Below are 20724 nucleotides of genomic sequence, written 5' to 3'. Positions count from 1 at the left end.
AAAAAAAAAAAATGACAATAATGGAAATAATTAGGGCTTTTTTTTGCAGGGAAGTGTTAATAGCAAAATCACGGCATTTAGCCCTTATATATGTTCTGCGTGTGCATCATCTGTGTGTATGTCTAATGAGGTAGAGGGGGAGGATGCGGGAGGGGGATGCCCCCTCCCGCTCGATGGAGCTTTTGCATTTTTAGAATTGAAATAAAGCGATCTGAAGCAAACTTTTTGTGGGAAATTCGGAAATTGTCATTCCTCAAAGTGTACTATGTCTATAGAGGGGACCAATCAATGGGAGGGTGGCAAGATACCCCTCCCATATTCGAGGGAGCTTTTTTAGCTCACCTGAGCCAAAGGCTCAAGTGAGCTATTGCGATCGCCCTTCGTCCGGCGTCCGTCGTGCGCCGTGCGTTGTCCATCGTGCGTCGTGCATAAACTTTTTACATTTTCATCTTCTTCTTGAAAATCCCAAGACCGATTTTCATCAAACTTGGCAGGTAGCATCCCTAAGGGGTTAGGATCTCAATTTATTAAAATGGGCACCATGCCCCACCCAGGGGGCCCCCAGGGGGCCCGAACCCCCCAAAATTAAGGAATCTGTAAAAATCTTCTTCTCTGGAACCAGAAGTGATAGAGCTAAGTTAATACTATGAGTTAGTACACTGATGACTGTAGTTTCAAGTTTTTTCATGGCAGAATCAGGGGTGCCCCCCTTGGGACCCAGGGGGGAGGGGTGAGGAGGGGTCCTAATGGGGCCTAAATTGTACATTTTTATCTTCTTCTTGAGAATCCCATGACCCATTTTCACCAAACTTGGCAGGTAGCATCCCTAGGGTGTTAGGATCTCAATTTGTTAAAATGGGCACCATGCCCCACCCAGGGGACCCCAGGGGGGCCCAAACCCAGAATCAGAATCTCCAGAATCAGAAGTTATAGAGCTAAGATAATACTATGAGTGAGTACATTAATGACTGTAGTTTCAAGTTTGTTCATAGGAGATCCAGGGATGCCCCTCTTGGGGGCAGGTGGGGGGGGGGGGGGTTGGTTGGGAAGGTCCAAATTTTGGCCTGAATTGTACATTTTCATCTTCTTCCTGAAAACCTCATGATGGATTTTCGTCAAACTTGGCAGATAGCATCCCTAGGGGGTCAGAATCTCAATTTATCAAAATGGGCACCATGCCCCACCCAGAGGCCCCAGGGGGCCCCAATCCCCCCAAATTAAGGAATCTTAAAAAAATTGGGCCCTTATTGTACATTTTCATCTTCTACTTGAGAATGCCTGGTCAAATTTTGGTAGAGCTGTGAATAATTTAGATTAGTGACTGCGTGAAAGGTGAACTTGCGATACTCAGGTGAGCGCTAGACCCGCGGGTTTCTTGTTCATTTTTAAAACTGAAATTCAACAATCTGGCGCACATTTCTGTTGGAATATCTGGAAATTTTTCAATCACAGAAGTGCAAGTCTGTGGAAGAGACATACAAGTAGCAGGATGATGTGGAGCTAGGGCAAGGGGATAAGCACTATTCTCCCTCCTACATGAGGCAGATTCTGCATTTTCTGATTGCAGTCAAACGTTTTTGTGCACACTTTTGTGGCATACCCGGTATATTTGGAAAGTGTAGCCATTGTCTAATATACTTGTATATTATGCAGGGGGGGGGGGGCGAACAAGGAGAAAGCGTGGGGGAGTGTTATCCCCAACCTTCCCGTACGAGGGAGCTTTTGCCTTTTTAAAGTTGAAATTGAGATAACTTGTATACGCATATTTTTCATGGAACATTTTGGAAATTATAGAAAAAAAAATGATCAGGGGAACTGAGTGAGGAAAGGCTTGATTAAAAGGGGATATTCCCTTGTACATGAGGGAACTATTGATTTTTCGGAATGTAAGTGATAAGTCTTGTGCACTCAGAATTATTCAGAATCTTAAGGGGGGTGACCGCCTCCATCTCCTCCCCCCCCCCCCCCCTTTTGCCACGCCGGTGCTTAGACGGGAACTTTATGTAAGGGCGGAATCTTTGGAAATTCAAATTCCTGTGTGTTGCGATTCCCCCCCCCCCCTCCGCGGCCCCTGAAATAGGATATCACAAGCTGTGATTAGTCAGGATGTGGCTAATAATCAATATACTGTAAAAGTGGAAATGTTTGTGTTGTTGAAATTGTATGTGCATTTCGCACAACCAGCAACTAGGGTGAAAATAAAAGCATGCAAGTATTTTGCATACCATATTTTCTGGTTGATATCTTGATTTCGTGGAATTAAAAACAAGCAAAACTCCTCTTAGCTGGCTGAGCGCAAAATTTTACTTGCACAAAAATATTCGCTTTTTACACAACATGAGACATGCACAGGGCACATTATACCATTTGAGATGATCAGATGTGAACTATTGCATCAAGTTGGTCTTTACAGTGATTTTTTCATGTTTGCATCATTTTTGTGTGGGATATGATTTTTAAATTTATGTGGTGTGTCATTGATATAAATTAATATCAAGTCTACCATATTATGATATGAAGTCTCAATAGAATATGTATGATGTCTTTCAAAAGTACATTTTTAAAATTAACTTTTTAACCTATTTTTTTTTTTTTAAATCAGGTTGCCTTCTGTTTGTAGTGCAGCAGAACTGAGGAAGATCATGGAAAGGTCATATGTTTTTTGCTTATTTACTGGTACCATCTTATGTTGGATGTTCAAAGGGAGTGTTGCCACAAACAATACAGGTACATTTGCTCGGGTTTGTATCTTTGTAAATCACATGTTTATCACTGATCACGTTGACTTTGATAAATAGATGATGTTATGTAATTTCCGTTAAAATCAGTTTGACTGAATGGTAGAGTTTTCATTATATGAAGAAATGAGTGGAAAAATAATTTCGATCTTTGAATGTTCAAATGCTTTTAGCAAAGGAATGTTAATCTCAATCCCTATTAAGTATATTCAAATTTGAGGAAGGGATGATTGATGTTATCAGTAATCACATAATAAGTTATCCAGTGACTTGTACATGAATTTTCAGTGAAATGTTGTGGTTAATACCGGGTACTAAATGCATGAAATAAGAATTGTACCCTAGTTGCCGTGTAGTCTTGCAATAGCCTTTATAAGGTAACATTTCAGGGGAATGGGGTCATTCGTTGTAGAGGTATGCTTACTGGTAGTTCCCAAATGTTTTGTTTTGTTTTTTACAATATTTTGCATAAATTAAAATAATGATCTTAATATATAATTTCCTGACAAAGATGACTCTACTGTTTCTTCCAATATGTGTGATATGTGTAGGTGGTTGCAACTACTGTCACTATTTGTTTGAAACTTGGAAATTCTTAGGATTACATGATTCCCACATTTTATTTTTAAATAGATGAAAGATATACCAGTCTGAAATCTGATATATTATAAAGTCAATTGAGCATGTTACGTATTTATCACTTTAGTGGCATATCATCAAATAAAGTAGAAATATCATCTTGAAAGCTGAAGTAGGGCCTACAGTGAAGCTAACTTAGCAGAGTATCCTCAATCATGTTAGAGAGGCTTGTTGACTTATAATTTCTTCAGTATTTTGTGAACTACGGTACTGTGAAACCAGAAAATTTATGTTCACCTATATTTAATTTTGCAAATTCGTGAGAGCCAAGATTCACAAAATTAAAATGCATGTGAAAGTTCTTGTCTACACTGTATGCATTGAATGCCAGTGGCAATTCACAAAAATTTCATACGGCAAACAAGGCCATTAGATCCAATTTGCAAAAATTTCATGCCGTTAAAATATCTTGTTTCACAGAAAAAGATCAACCTGTTTACTGTGATAATTGTTTCCCATAGTTTTATTATGCTGTAGATTTTGATTTTTGCATTATTAATATTGATCAATAATTATCAAACTATAAAGAATTGCTCACATTTTATTATCTATAGTCTATCTAGACTCTGTCCAACAACACAGTTCCTGCTTTAGCTGAAGCTGTTCAAGTGTTACATTTATTTTCCATGGCTGTCCAATGTTTCCATAAACAGATATTGCATTTTTAGAGTCAGTGTGCCAACCTGTCTGTATAGACTGCCAGTATATTCCGTAACACACATGTACTATCAGTGCATTTTTCAGAGGGGAGGGGGCGGGGTTCACTGTTCTCCAGTTATGTATCAAAAACAGAGTTTTCATATTACTTCAAATCACTATTAATTTGCTATTGTGGGTGACCTCTTTTTGTTATTTACTTTAACATGTTCTCAGTGTTTGAGCTCTCCATGTTTGTGTCCATGGCTAAAAGGCAGTACATGTACTATTGTTGACTCTCCTACTCTTGCATAGTACAATGGCCTGTACGTCTTGTCGGTGGCATCATGAACTCAGCGGGTCGAGTTGAAGTTTCAGTAGTCAATGGTTCCTGGGGCACAGTCTGTGACCGCCAGTGGGATATCCGTGATGCCGAAGTGGTCTGTAAGCAGCTTGGCTACATCGGAGCTGATCAGGCGCTGGTCAATGGGATGCATGGGGAAGGACAAGGACCTGTGCTGCTTGACAATGTGCAATGCACTGGCTTAGAGAATGAATTATCGGAATGTCCACACACCAACACAACACAATGCCCAAGATCTCGGATCGCCAGTGTTATGTGCATGTACAAAGGTAGATACTGTACTTCCTGTGTATTACAATACAGGGAATAGTTTTTCCAACTTGACTTTATGGAGCAATTTCAGCCGATGAATGATGTTTCAAATGGTAAATGGTATCCTGTACATTTTTGTGGCAGAAAATTGCTACACGTGACAAAAGATAGTTTGTGTGGCAGTATCAAAATCAATGCATAGGAAATTTGTGAAGCAATACCAGGAAAATTATTCCCTGATATTATTCTAATTTCATTTAGTTTATCATTATGTAAACAACCATTACATATGCTGAGATGTGCCAATTTTATGTCATGTCTGTGACAGACAGAAATCAATAGGACCAATGAAAATGGAAAATGTGTGTCATTTTACATTTCAATTTCATGCATTGCTTCTGCAATTTATCAAGACTAAAGGTAAATCTTACAATTCACTTTCTTTAAACATTAAAAAATTAATTGAAAGAGCATCTGAGAAGATCAAAGTAGAGCAAATTCATGGATTTGATACTTTCATGAAACCATCTGGAACAGAGAAAGTAGTACCCAACATAGGAAAAAGAAAAAAAGGAGAAGAATATCGGAAGTGGTAATGCCCTCGTCAGAATTGCATTCTGCAGGAAATACAGTAGGACCTTTAATTTGCCAGCACACAAATGGCATATGAGAAAAAGGAGGCCTGTGGATAAGGTCCCATTACCTAGGATGCACCTGTATTGACTTTCTCCTGTGATTGCTTGATTTAGTTTACTTATCTAGTTATTTTTTTTAGTTTATCTATGATTTTTCAATTTGCCTTGACAGCAAGTTTACGTCTGGTAAATGGCACATCAGATGGACAGGGCCGTCTGGAAATCATGACTAGCTCAGGTGAATGGGGCACTGTGTGTGGAGTCTCCCTGGATCGTCGAGATGCAAGAGTCGCTTGCCGTCAGCTCGGCTACCCCGACGTCCGGGCTGTCTATACCAGTGACTACCATTCGCCTCTCCTTCCAAACTTTGCTCCTGGGACTGGCGTCATTGCACTCAATGGGATCATTCACTGCAGTGGCAGTGAGCGTTTCCTCATGCAGTGCCCCCTCGACGACATGTACTCCTGTTCCCATCAAGATGATGCAGGAGTAATATGCAAAGAAAAATGTAAGGATTTCTTTGGTACTAGTAGTCCATTCATTCTTATTCAAAGCTAATGTGTTGTCAAAGTTTTGGGTGTGTAATTAATTTGATGTGGTATTGTATTTTTACAGAAGTTCTCAATGCCTGGTGCTTATTCTGTTTAGAACTCCTAGATTTTTATTTAGTCAATGTTCTGTTTTATTGTGTACTAAATTAACCCACAAAGTTGATTCTCATTGATATGTTAGTGTTTAGGTGTTGTGTATGCTATCCGCTGTTTTTTTTTTAAATCAATATGCAACTTTTGGAATGTGTAATTGAGATGTAAGATTATATCACAAGGAATTATTTTCTATGTATTCCTTAAAATTGTACACTAGTAGGGACCTAAATATTTTATCAAGTAAGATGTTTTATTTTTCCGTGACCACTTATAAAGAATTGAGAGGGGAAAAAAAAGAAGGTATCCTTGATATATTATTTTTAATAGTAAGATTACATTACCCTATGAAGTGCGATTAAGTTGATGATTCCAAACCAATGGTCAAGGTGCAGAATTTTGCAAACACCTTTTCATGATTTTATATAATCAATGTTATTATGGTTTAACACATCAGTGGTAATGCTGCAGTAGTCATTGTCATGAGAAAAATGAAATTCATCATAACAATAATATACAAATGACGCACAGGATAGAGTGTGTTAGTGAAGGTGCGGCGCGCTCGAGAGTATTGACAATGGTGCGACATGCACGAGGCGCAGCCGAGTGCATGTTTGCAACCGTTGTCAATACTCGAGAGTGCACCGCACCTTCACTAACGCCACGAAATAATCCTGTGCATCATTTGTTTTATAAAATGGGTCGAAAACTAACAACATTATTCACGTACCTTTGTGGGTCAATACCAGTCAGCTACATGTAGCACTCGCTCAAAAGTCAAGATGTCCGAAGATGTTCGTCCCAAACATTTGATTACGCACGTCGCACTCGGAAATCCCGCACATAAGTACTGTACGTAGAGTATACGTACGCCACGTGTTATGCACAAGAAAGGCCGCCGGCTGTTGTGGCTGCCCGCGGCCCGAACTAGAAGTTGTTTACAGGATTGACAGCGCGTATAGTAGCGCGTGACGCACTTGTAACAACTGATTGAGTGCGCACTACTAGTGTAAACGTGACGTACATCAGGCCAGGGAGGTGGAAGAGAGACTCTTCCACCTTCCTGGTCAGGCCGTGCATTTTAACCGGAGGGCCAAACCCCAAAAACTCGCTTATTTAACGAGTGAGTTGCACTCTCTCTACAAACTAAGTAGACCACGCTTATTTTCAAGACTTTATTGTAACAAACAACATTCCACTGGTCTACCTCAAAAAATTTGTTGCGAAAGCCTCCAAATCCAAGATGGCGTCCAAAATGGCCGCCATATTTACTGAATTTGTTATTTGAATGATAGAATTCGACAGAAACATCAGATTTCAACAAATGTGATGTCATATAAAAGAGAATAAAATTTTCTACAAGTTGATACCATTTTTGTGGGTTATTGTGATAACTGGATTGAGATTTTAAGGAAAAAACACTAATTTTTTGATATTTTTCTGAAAAAAGGAAAATCATGAAAATGCTTGATTCAGCATAAATCAGAAAATGACTGAAGGATTATCTTGAAACGTTTCAGGAATTTTGTTTGACATATAATTAATATTTGGAGAAAATTAGGGGTCAGTATCGCTTTTTGTTCAGGAGTAATAATGTTTCAAACTTGAAAACTCACGTTGTAAAAATGGGCACTTTAGTTGTGACAAGACATTGCTGGTCATAAAAAAAGTCTGCGCGCGTTAAGACTACTATACGCACCACTGGCACTGGCGCGTGTAGCAGTGCCAGTGGTGCGTGTAGTAGTCTTAGGAAACGCAGACTCTTGCATTGACAAACAAGCGTTTGTGCCTGCAAACTAACTTTCCATACCAAGTGGTAGCTTAGGTGACGCTGATCGCTATTATTTCAAAGTGGATTGTTCTGAAGCAGATGAGATGAAGCAAAAATTTCTTTCAAATAGAGGTAGAAGCTTGAAACAACCTGGCTTTAGAAAGTTTCTAACAAAATTTGGATCAATCACTCCAAAAAAAAAAAATCAAGATTGCAGGCCATCAAAGCTGACATAGTGTGTTTCGCCAGAGTAAATGTATCATTTCGATTTTGATATAATTTTGTCTGTTTTGCTTATATGGTTTGTTTATATGGTTTTTATATAAATTTGAAAATTGTAATGCTATTTCAAACCATCTTAGGTTTTTATGGAGACATTGTTCAGAATGCACCGTAAATATTTCTCTAAAAAGTAAAACAAAAAAAAAATTAAAAATGTTTACGAAAACCATGTAGAAATTAACATCTTTCCCATATAATCAATATGTGGAGAAAATTAGAGGTCAGTATTGTATTTGGTTCAGGAGTTGTAATGTCTCAAACTTGAAATCTCATTTTACATAATATCATGTTTTTACACGCATCTGTTTCCAAAGATGTCACAGAGGGTCAAATCCAAGTTTGTGCTTACTTTTCGAGTTCCACTCTCTCTATGAATATTAAGACCATACATAAAGTTACTAAGCGTACTAAGCAATGTTTCGTAAGTACACCTCAGTAGATTTGTTACAAAAACCTCCAAAGTACAGATACGGTCCAATAGGGTTGCCATTTTTATTGATTTAACATTTCTATTGATAGAGACATCGGATTGCAGAAACTTTGATGTCATTTGAAGGAGAGTATAAAAGCTTCCTAAAAGTTGATACCACTTTAGCTGTGTACTAGTATTGTGATAAATGGGGGGAGGGGGAGGAAATTCATATTTTTATATTGTTTTGAAGAAAGAATGAAATGTAAAAATGCATGATTTAGTATTTATCAAAGAAGAACCGAATAATTATTTTGAAACCTGCAATTGTGATTGAAATCTACTGAGAGGAGACATAATTCATATTTATGGAATTACAAGCAATATCATACACTGTTGACATGTTAATATCTAAAACTTGAAAAAAAAAAGATATATCTATGCATTATAAATTTTGCATACAATGTGTTTACATGGTCTCATGTATACATGGTCACATGTAATACTGTAATGGTCTATTGACTTATAAGTGCCTGCAAACTATCTTTTCATGCCAAGTGGACAGGTAGGTGACACTGGTCGCTATTACTGTAGCATTTCATGGTAGATTGTTCTGAGGCAGATAAGATTGAACATTGAACAAAAAGTATTTTCCAAAAAGAGATAGGAGCTTGGAATTTGGCACAAATTTTGCCAATGTGTCATATTTAGCGACAAAAATAGTATCAGCACAAAATTCAAGATGGCAGTAATTGATTGAGGTTGTCGTTCAAGGCATTATTTACCATAAGTGCACGTAAAACCAAAACCCACCTTTAGTTAATTCCTCAAACTAGTTCTAAACTGTGAGTTAGGGATAGAACAACTAATGTACAAACTTAAATCAGTATAATCATTGCAAATATTATTAGATATACTAAATAGATCTGATAAGAACGGGGTTTTTTATACTTAGCTGTCAACAGTTATCATGGTTAATGGTTTCTTGTAAAGAAATGGTGATATCTTCGTTTGATTTAGTCTTTATTTTAATTTTTATACATGGTAGAATGTTTTGTGATACAACCAACCTGCACATATAAATCGAATGTGATATCCCAATGGTAAACAATACATTATGTGTGTTGCGTCAAAGTTAAATCTCAACTTATGATTTAATATATTCTTTTAATCATCTTATATTGCTGTCTATTATATGTTTCTATACATCCGAACGATATTGTATAGTGTAAACCATATTGAGGGTCTTTTTTTTTTGGGGGGGGGGGGGGGTGGAACTCATTCCAGTGGAACTCATTTTGGGTAAGGCCCAATCTTTGATGAAAAAGAAATGCTTCTGTATCAAAGATATGCTTTTTTTTTTACTTGTATGCTACTCTGCTGTTGCAGAAACGTGAATAATGATGGTACTATGTGTAATAATGTCCGTAGATCCTTGTCCTTGAAAGCCCTTCTGATCCCCCCCCCCCCCCCCCCCCCCCCGGAAAATCCGACATGGCGGCAATTTCTCAAATTTGCCTTTAAATATCTTGTGCGAAATCATTTTTCAGTATATTTTTCGAATAAAACTGTCCAAATGTATTTTTCGTGCTGTATATTCACATTTACAAATAAGCATGCTGAAACTGTATTTACTGTTATAAGATTTTTCTTACATTGTTTTTAGGCTGATTTCATGTTGGTTATAGTGTCACAATTATTGATCTGAACTTAGGCCATTTCATGCTTTCCCATAGTAGATATCAGAATCACTCGAGAGTGAAAATGTTCATTTTCATTCATTTTAGAGTGACCTCAGGGATCACTCGAAGAATGACGAGTGTTCCCTGAGGTCACTCTAAAATGAGTGAAAATGAACATTTTCATTCAAAATTCACTCCAATTTCACTCTAAATTCACTGTTTTCTGTTATTCACTCCTTCAAAAGTGAATACTTCCACTCGATTTTTTCTCTTTTTTGGAGAGTAGAATATCACTGGTCTTAAAAATGTCTCCATAAAAACCAAGACGGTTTGAAATAGCATTACAATGTTTGAAATATGTAAAAACATATAAATAGATAGTACAACAGACAAAATTTTATGGAAATCATGATAATACATTTAATTTGGCGCAATAAACTATGTCAACTTTGATGGCTGTCATCTTGATTTTTTTTTTTTTTTTGTGGTTGATCTGAATTCTGCCTTAAAGGACAAGTCCACCTTCAGATACATAAAGATTGAGAGAATGCAGCAATATTAGTAGAACACATCAGTGAAAGTTTGACTTTACTTTTTGAATAAAGTGCACATTTCTTCGACTTGCAACTGACGTATGTTAATGGTAATATTATTCCCCTTGCCTTCTGAAAGAGAGAAGTCATGTGTTCTTATGTTATGCGAGAAAAATGGAAATATGTTGAATTTTCTTTATTCTTTCTTTATATCGTTGTACTCATGTGACATCACAAGCTATAGTAGTCTTTCCATCCAGCCATGACTAAGTAGAAACTTCAAAAATTCATAATTTTTTAACAGATTGTCTGATTTTGCTCAAACTCTCACTGATGTGTTCTACTAATATTGCTGCATTCACTCAACCCGCATGTCTATGAGGGAAAACTTGTCCTTTAAACTATCTATAACAAGATTGGTGCCAAGTTTCAAGCTACTACCTCTATTTGAAAAAAAAAAAATGCTTTATCTCATTTGCTTCAGAACAATCTACTTTGAAATAATAGCGACCAGCGTCACCTGAGCTACCACTTGGTACGAAAAGTTAGTTTGCAGGCACAAACCCTTGTTTGTCAAAGCAAGAGTCTGCGTTTGTCAAGACTACTACACGCACCACTGGCACTGCTACACGCGCCAGTGCTAGTGGTGCGTGTAGTAGTCTTGACACGCGCAGATTTGTTTTATGACCAACAAGGTCTTGTCACAACTAAAGTGCCCATTTTTACAAAGTGAGTTTTCAAGTTTGAGACATTATTACTCCTGAACAAAAAGCGGTACTGACCCCTAATTTTCTCCAAATATTAATTATATGTCAAACAAAATTCCTGAAACGTTTCAAGATAATCCTTCAGTCATTTTCTGATTTATGCCGAATCAAGCATTTTCATGATTTTCCTTTTTTCAGAAAAATATCAAAAAATTAGTGTTTTTTCCTTAAAATCTCAATCCAGTTATCACAATAACCCACAAAAATGGTATCAACTTGTAGAAAATTTTATTCTCTTTCATATGACATCACATTTGTTGAAATCTGATGTTTCTGTCGAATTCTATCATTCAAATAACAAATTCAGTAAATATGGCGGCCATTTTGGACGCCATCTTGGATTTGGAGGCTTTCGCAACAAATTTTTTGAGGTAGACCAGTGGAATGTTGTTTGTTACAATAAAAACTTGAAAATAAGCATGGTCTACTTAGTTTGTAGAGAGAGTGCAACTCGACCTCTGTTTTAAGGTTTTGGCCCCCCGGTTATTTACTAAGAAATTAATGCACTCACACTTGACTCATTTCAGCGCTTCCAATTGACTACATTCTTGAACCCATTTTATAACAACATTTAACTATTTTCAATTTTCTTTTGTCAAACTGTTATCACATGTTTCACCTTGTGTGTTTTACATATCAGTTATTCGCCTGGTAGGTGGGATGTATCCTGGTGAGGGGCGAGTAGAGGTGTACCGGGGTGGGCAGTGGGGGCGTGTCTGCCCCAATGAGTGGGATCTACAGGATGCTACTGTGGCCTGCAGACAGCTAGGCTACCCACTAGGAGCTCTTTCTGCAGACAAGGTGCCAAAGGGTGATGGACCCGTGCTACTGGATGGGTTACTGTGTGACGGAAGTGAGAGCAGTCTCTTCGACTGTCCCCTGACAGCTACTAACGACTTGACCTGCACTACAAATCCAGAATTATCAGCCGGAGTAGTGTGTGATGGTAACACAGATATTTTCTAGCCTCTTCATAGTTTCTTGAAATCATTCATACTATGTATACCTGGTAATGAGAAGCCATAATAGGGATTTATATGTTGTAATAATGGTCATCCTGAGTTATTTGCTGAACTTATTTTTTTTTTTTTCAGGCATGAATTATTCAGTTTCTATTGAAATGAAAAATAAATGCATTGTTGAAAAAAAAAAAGAAGCAACACGACAGAGGCTGTGTCAATGGCAATGAGGGAAGAGAAATAAAAAGGAAATAGCCAGTCTTGAAAAAACAGTGGTATTGCAAACTTGTAGGACCCTCGGTGAAAAAAAATGAACAAAAAGTAATAAAGAGCCTATTCTTATTTCATTTGTGTGTGTGTGTGTGTGTGTGTGTGTGTGTGTGTGTGTGAATCTTGTGTAAACCCACAGTGCCTGCCGCTCTGATAAACTTTCTGAGTGGATCAAGTAGTCTGGAAGGAGTGGTGAGCTACCGAGAAGGTCATACTGTAGGGGTCATATGTGATGCGGATTGGGGAGACGAGGAGGCAGCAGTGGTCTGCAGACAGCTTGGCTACCCGCTGGGTAACAGCTCCAAACCAGTTGACCTTGGCCAGGTGTCAGGGACTGTGTGGTACAGGGATTACCAGTGCAGTGGGACTGAAACTCAGCTGGAGGAGTGTAATTTTGTCGAATCAAGTGCTACACAGTGTGATCCTCATCACATTGCCCAGGTCATCTGTGGACCCCCACAAGGTAACGTGGCTGGGTATATCCAGTGATTTATGTATAGTTGTGTTTTCTTATGCACTTTATATCATTCATCTTACTTTTATATTGTTTTGTGTTTCATAGTAATTCCTAGCTATGTCATATCAATTTTATATTTAGTATCCTATGTTTTTATGTATATATTACAGCTTATGTAAACTTTAAAAAAAGCTCATAAATTTGCAGATTATCAGGGCAGGGTGGGGCAGGACCCGACTTTCTTGTTTTCATATTCTTCTTGAAAATGCATGGTCAAAGTTTCACGAAACTTGGCAGGAATGTTTGCTAGGAAGACGGAATATGAGCACCATGCCCCACTTCGGGCCCCCTAGGGGGTGGCCCAGAACCCCCATTTTTTTTTTTTTTTTCTGGGGGGGGGGGGGGTTGAATCTTTAAAAATTTGTCTTCTATCAAACCAGAATTACTCTTTGGTAAAGACATGCTTTAAAAGTTTGTTTATGGCAGATTCAGGGGTGATCGAATACAAATGGACATAATGCCCTTATGGAGATCCCCCAAAGTTTCCTAAGTTTGCTATGTTCTTCTAGGGTTATAGTATGCAATAATGTGTAAAAGGCAAACTTGTAATACTTGGTGAGCATGGGACCCTCTCTAGTTTGTAAAAGCACATAATCCCATTTAGACATGCAAACTCAATGAAATCTCTCCTGCACATGCTGAAATAATAAAAAAGGATTAATGTGTTATTTCACGATGGGATTATTAGATGTACACTCCAACTGTCGAGTATTCCAGCATGAAAGAGAACACCTCCATTTTGTATGTCTCCTCTAGACTATGATCTACGGATGGCTGGCAGTGAGTCCTCGGAGCAGGGTCGTCTGGACGTGTTTCTTGATGGTGAATGGGGAGCAGTAGGGAATGCACTTTTTACCTCTGAGAGTGGTGATGTCGCCTGTCGCCAAATGGGCTATGCTCAAAGCACCCCTATCCTCTCTAATCAAATGGAGAATTTCTTCTCTCGTGGGAATGGGGAAATCATCCTAAACAGAGTTCGTTGCATTGGCAGTGAATTCAAAATCACAGAATGTGAGTCAACTCACATCTTTGATGACGCTACATCTGACAGACAAGCAGACCCAGTGGGCCTTATCTGCAGTCCGCATGGTAAGCTTAACACTTGAATGCTGTTCATCAAATATGATTAATCAAGGTATGTTTGTTTAAGGTCATAACTCATATCTTGGCCCCTGAGATGTAGTGAGATCAGTCAAGATGCAATCATAACCTTATAATAAGTGGAAGAGCAATGAAAGGAAGATCTTGACAGAAAATAATTTCATGTAAATTGTGCCGACATATTTTATGTTAAATGATTGGAGTGATTTAAGGAAAGGGGAAATGTATTGTGAGATAAAGAAATGAAGCAGGGGAAGAAACATTGATTGTGTGGTTATGTCGTCATAGAAACAATTAAAAAAACAGCAGCGGACAAGAAGGACATACTTAATATGGGTTGTCAATTTCCAGATGTTTCCAAATGATATTTTGATGTAATGGCTTTGATGGCCAAGGTTCACAAACAGACAGTTAATTATTGTTTTGATACAGTGGGTTTATCTACCTGTCTACAGAAGATTATGTTCCCACGCTTATCAGTTTGACAGGTCTGATCATAGAAAGATGTTCATGACTTTAAATACATTCACAAAATTTTCTCCAGTAAACATTTTGACAAGTTCTTTTTAACCTGTTGAGGACGGGCTGATTTTGCTACCACAAAAATGCATTTCCCATTGACACTTGCCCAAAAATACTTGGGACTTGTCTTCAATGGGTTAAGAATACCAAACATGTAAAAGATTTGCACCAACTGTCCTGACAATAAATATTCAAAAAATTGCTGTGAAAAGTAGGTATTGGCTGTTGAAAATGGCCAAGTGTGCAAATAATCTTCATTTCATGTGTGTGATCCGTTTATTCATAGAATGTCTTCCCCATATGTTGTGTCCTTGTGCAGAACTAGTTGCTAACCACCCTGTACGGCTGGTGACGGAGACTGGAGAAGTTAACTCTAGATATGGCATGGTGCAGATTCTTCATGATGGGATCTGGGGAGCTATTTGCAATATCCACTTTGACCAGGCCCGTGTAAGTTTTTATAGTTGTATTCCAGTGGTGCCATTTAGATTTACATTAACAGTAAGTCATTTTTTTTTTGGTCTGCTATTTTCTTCATTTTTGTCGCGCCAACCGGAGGTGCGGGGAGACTAAGGGATCGCCTGCGGCTGGATATCTCAGCCATTTGAAAACCAATTTTCATCAAATAATCGTTGAAACCTTCTTAAAATTACATGCTCTTTCATATTTCATAAGAGGCTTTTCATTATCTCACTTACTAATGTTCAAAACATGAATCCCCACCTCAACCATTACTGTACAGTCCCTTTAATAGTGACCCAAACTGCCTTCCATTCAACAGGAAACTTTGGACAGTTGACACATGGTTAGATTTCTAGTCCCTCTTTTTCCTCAAACAAATTTGTTGCATATTCACATTGGAACCCATGCATATAATAATGAATAAAGTACAGGCACTGCTCTTGTTTAACTAGACTAACTTCTTCTGCATACTGGAAGTCTATCACTTTCAAAGAGCATTTACCTATAACTGCTACAGAGCACTATTATAGTTGCATATTAACCTGTTCGTTACGGGAACCTGGTATACCAGGTTCCCCTGGGAGCAACTGCTAAATGGGAACCTGGTATACCAGGTTCCCAAGATGGAAACACAAGTGCTTGCTTTCGTGGCCTAAATTTACGTTTGTTTGTGTCATTATGACCAGAAAAATAGGTTTGATGAAAAGATAAGAGATTATTCGATCAGTATTCGTTCTCTTTCTGTTGGGAAAATGCGTATTTCAAGGTATTATTTACCTTTTTTCTGATTTAGTTTGCACTTGTTCAGCTATAAAACTTGATAAACATGTGCATAGTGATCAAATCTGAGCTCAGTAGATTTCTGTGTTCGCTGACCCCAGTTATCCAATTCATGTACCTGGTTTTGTGTACAACAAAAGAGGCCGTGAGCCCATCAGTGCACGCTCTATTCATACCTCGCATCCGATCAATGTTTCCATTGTTCGATGGCACATGTAGTTGACCATGGAAAGGTGATACATGTACCACTTGACTGCTTTCGCACAGGTGGATTACCAACCTGTCCTTTCTGTGTGGATGGCGAAAAGAATCTCATTTTGGGGCATTAAAGGCACTCAGAGAATTGCGGAAGGAACGGGTTGAGAACAGTGTATGAGTGAATGCCGCAGGCACGCTCATACCAGTTCCTGATGAAGTAGCTGTCTCTGCTAAATTTGGTGCTGCCAGCTGTGAAGATCTTACAGCTCTCATTTGTCCCTCAAATTGCATGCAGAGAGTAAATTGGTTTTTCCATAATATACTTTTAAATGGTTATGTTGTATTTATTTCAGTTTTATTACTTTAAATTTGTTATGATATGGGCCTCTGATCTTGTGCATGATTATTTGTCATTTTCTTTGCAGTCTATTTCGTTGTACAATTTTAAAAGTCGACATTTTGTAATGGTATGTGCAACTAGGCCTCTGGCCTGTGATATATGACTTGAATAAATAAAAAACTTTCCAATAATGATAAATATATAAATTTCTCAGATCTTAAAAGTAGCCTGTAATGCATTGTCTTGACACATCAGGGCATCTGCACAGAACTTGGTCACACTGACATGGATCTGGCCAGAAGTCTGTACTCGAAGGATTTCACCGTCACCTGGCCGACTCCTCCACTTTGGTCTGACTTCCCCTGCTTCCCGGGAGATAACACCGACAGAAGCCAGTTTAGATTCTACAGGTGCCATCGGGGGCCATGGATTGTGAAGGAGAATTGCTCCAGTGAGCGAGCACTCATCTCTTGTGTTGGCAAGAATGTTGGCTTATCCATGGTCACAGGTAAAGTGAAGATATGAAGGTGCTTCAATTTATATCACAGTTATGTATTCTGTATGATGGGGAATGGGGAGAAGATATGAACGCACAGAAGTGTGGAGCATATGGGGGTTGTAGATATGCCTGTATGGGCCTACAACTAAGGCTTTCATGTTCGTTTCAACAAAACAAAACAAAAAATGATGATATGATGACATAATGGTATCCCGGGGTAATAAATAAAAATCAGCCATTTTGTTGAATTATTTATTTTTTTAAAAGAGGTTGTACCCTGGGTGCCAAAAAGAGGAAATTATTTTGGTGCAGGAGCTAGCTTGCACTAGCTACTGCACTGCACTGCACTGAAGCACACGCTAGTGGTATCACAGCGTGCCATGCATGCATAGTATAACAAGCAGTGGCATGGGAATGACTATGTACACGCACACACAGTGCATGCATTTTTCTCTGGCTGTCCTCAAGTGGACGTGAGGTGGCGCTACACAACGCGGTAACCCGGGTACTACGGTACCCCGGGGTAATGCGTGATGCATCATATGATAATTATGTCATATGAAAGAGCTTTCAAAACTCTTAATTGAATCATGTAACAAACCAAAATTTGATTTTTCGGTCAACATTTCATGCTAGAGCCTTTCTTGGTTTATATTGTAAAGTGTGCATTGTTTTTCCAGATATGTAATTATCTGTATGCGTATATACGGTATTTTATTTCATGATCTTTTTTTTTTTATTTTTTATTTCTCAATTTCATGAACTGATACATGTATACTTTTATGTTTTGGTTTTGTTTCTGGTGATGTTTTAAATAAATTGAATGGAATTGTACTGACCTGAACTGAGCTGAGGTGATGAAACAATTGTATATTCCGATGTTAAACAGAGAAGAGAAGGTGTTGTAGGGATGGAGTGAACATTAGAGGCAAATATAGGCCTAGATGAGCTTTCAGACATTCAAGATGCAACTTATTACCAAATGTAATCGGCTAAATTGTATTGTAAGTCATCTCTCAAAGAGGATAAATGTAGGAAAATGAAATGATTACGTGAATACCTCTGTGGATGTTGTTGACATCTCATTCTTATTTTTCCTTCCAGGGACTCCATCTCATACTACTCCTGGTGACCACCAAGATGGTTCATCTGGCATGAAAACATGGCATATTGTCCTCATAGTGCTTGCAGTTTTGGGGCTCCTGATTATTGTGGGATGTTTGATACGTAAAAAAGCTTTTGGAGATGGCAATTCCGATAACACAAAGGGAAATTCTGGAGTCTACAAAGCTGTGAACACAACAAAAGTATGAATTTATTGACATCCAAATTTATAGACATGTGTATGTATGCATGCATGCATTTTAGCAGCACGTTCTTTATGTAGTCACTAAATCTCACATAGATAAATCATGCCTTGAAGTTTTAATAATAGTGGCCACCTGATATGTCTCTACTAGTCATTACCGGGTACTTTTTTTTTGTAGTGTTCACTGATTGCAAATTTAGCCATGTCAAACACTGTACTTCTTCGCTAGGTGTTTGACAGAATTTCTGCATTTCACATAACAGCATTTATATGGACCAACCACAGTGCTAATAGTGTTGAACGAGACTATAATCAAAACTTTTTTTTTCTTCACTCAATACCTGGAGATGAGACAATATCAAAGTGAGATGATAAGACTTTCGTATTTATACATGTATGGGGAATGTGTATGATAGCTATTAAGAATATTGCACGATAAAACAAATTAGCTGCCAACCTGTCTATACTGGCCACCTGTAACTTAAGGCTGCTTTTCCTGTATCTCTGCCAGTAAAGCTGCCAGATTAAAAAAAAAAAATAGATTAGGTTGGGACAGATTTTAAAAGAAGTGATTTTTAGCTTCGAAATGAAAATAAGTTATTGAAATTGGTTGTTCCCAATCCACCAATACAAGTGACAAAATATCCAAAATTACTATGCCACTTTTTACAAATCAGCTTTGAAGTTATTGGTCTATAGGCTATTGAAGTGCACTGACTCATTCTCTACTGTGTGCACACAAAAATGGTATTCGATACTTCATAGCAAGAGCTAGGAAGGGATTTCCTAAATTATCCTGAAACCTAGCATTCTCATCAAGCACATTGTATTAATTATTACATCCAAATGTCAATGCCAAGTCTTACTGTGTCAAAACGTTCATTTCAGGAATTTCATGTACACTTAATGTGCCCCATTTATAACGGAATATGGTGAGAAACCATGTCAATAGTCAGGTTTTGAGTCTACAGCGACTACTAGTATGAAAAGTACTTCTTTCACTAAATTTTGAGCTTACAAACTTGAAAGTTAGATACATTAGCAGTATTACTCTTTCAGGACATACAGAAAATTTGAAAATTAATATTGCTGATCTAAAATATATTTTCTAGGGCCACATTGGAAATGTATTTGTGTGCTACATTTAATGGATTTGTGATGCATGAAGGTTTGAAGACACATGTATGTATTTATGTATAGTACTCAATAGTACTTGTACTTGTTCTTGTACTTGTACTTGTACTAGTGCTTGTTAATAGAAAATTGATAGCAAAGCTGCCAGCTAGTACATTTTTGCCATGCTTAGTGTTTGCTTCAGCCAGAATATGAAAGTGTGTTTTACAATTGAATGTACTTTTTTTTTTCTCAAGTGAAATTCAACTTTGTTATTGTAATATATGAAATATTCTATCTTTTCCTAAACCAAAATGCCTGTCTCTTGCTAAGTGCGCAAGCTTTCTAAAGGCGGGAACTCATGCTACAAGCAAACTCTTTTGTTACAAGTGTGTGATAGCACGTCTACAGTGTCTATTATCAGTTAGCGGAATAATGAATCATCTGTTTTTCTTGACAATGATGCAACAGTCTTGCTTAGCTATGCCATGTAAGATATGGAAATATAAATCACTTTTAATGTGAATGATGTGTCATGAGGGTGTGATCAAAATATAAACAAACAATTCTGTTCTGTGCACTGTACATCACAAATGTGTGGCATAGTTTAGGTGTGTGATATTAGCTGTTTGTATGTTTACAAGTCATGATATGACAGACTTGTATTAGATATCATTTTATAAATCAGATGATGTATAGGAAAGAGGGTGAGAGGGAGAGAGTGGAATGTGGGCAATGTTTTGAAGTGCTCATCCTGAGTTCTAAAAGGTACATATCTTATTTTACTCATCATCAGCCTGTAATAGTTTGTTGACCCCTAGTTGTCAAAGCTTACCAGGGGCCCGTTGCATAAAAGTTACAATTATGGTAACTTTGTGTTTTATAGATGTATTCTTACACATGATGGGACATGAATGCATATACGTTTGTGTAGACAATTCTTTGATTGTGTGATAAAGTAATCCTTGATGTAATCATTGTGATATTCATACTTGTATATTTTCCAACAAGTAGACTTTAGTACCTGTAAATAGTTTGAATATGTCATTTCGATGAAAATTTATTATCAATAGAATAAATTCTGCCAGCTTCCTTTTAGATTTGTAGCTATAGTATTCTTTTTGATATTTGGACTACATTGTAGTATTTAGGATTCATAGACCTGCCTATTGCTCATCTTAATTGTCACAAAACATACATCTGACCATGGTACACCATCAACTTTTCATTTAGTGTCCCCATTTCTTTTTATAGCAATTCCCTTTTCCCTCTTTACATGTGGCATGTGACCACAAGCTTCAG

The 20724-nt window shown here is 37.7% G+C and overlaps 1 protein-coding gene across 1 annotated transcript; it reads left to right on the top strand.

The window, feature by feature from the left end:
* The first annotated feature begins 2642 nt into the window (after window positions 1-2642).
* On the top strand, window positions 2643-18313 carry LOC140240423 (scavenger receptor cysteine-rich domain-containing protein DMBT1-like). Its single transcript, XM_072320193.1, has 9 exons — window positions 2643-2727; window positions 4329-4646; window positions 5437-5772; window positions 11993-12298; window positions 12721-13044; window positions 13855-14187; window positions 15041-15171; window positions 16757-17009; window positions 18105-18313. The coding sequence occupies exons 1-9, from the start codon at window positions 2643-2645 to the stop codon at window positions 18311-18313; spliced, it is 2295 nt and encodes a 764-aa protein (XP_072176294.1).
* The last annotated feature ends 2411 nt before the right edge of the window (window positions 18314-20724 follow it).

The sequence above is a fragment of the Diadema setosum genome, chromosome 2 (genome assembly GCF_964275005.1).
Source record: "Diadema setosum chromosome 2, eeDiaSeto1, whole genome shotgun sequence".
NCBI classification, from domain to species: Eukaryota; Metazoa; Echinodermata; class Echinoidea; order Diadematoida; family Diadematidae; genus Diadema; species Diadema setosum.
The sequence above is the reverse complement of the archived record's forward strand: the minus strand, read 5'-3'. Positions and strand labels throughout refer to the sequence as shown.

Coding starts and splice junctions, on each gene's coding strand:
- LOC140240423 (XM_072320193.1), top strand. CDS start 2,643: ATGGAAAGGTCATATGTTTTTTGCTTATTTACTGGTACCATCTTATGT. Junction 5,773..11,992: donor AGTAATATGCAAAGAAAAAT/GTAAGGATTTCT, acceptor TTTACATATCAG/TTATTCGCCTGGTAGGTGGG. Junction 13,045..13,854: donor CATCTGTGGACCCCCACAAG/GTAACGTGGCTG, acceptor TGTCTCCTCTAG/ACTATGATCTACGGATGGCT.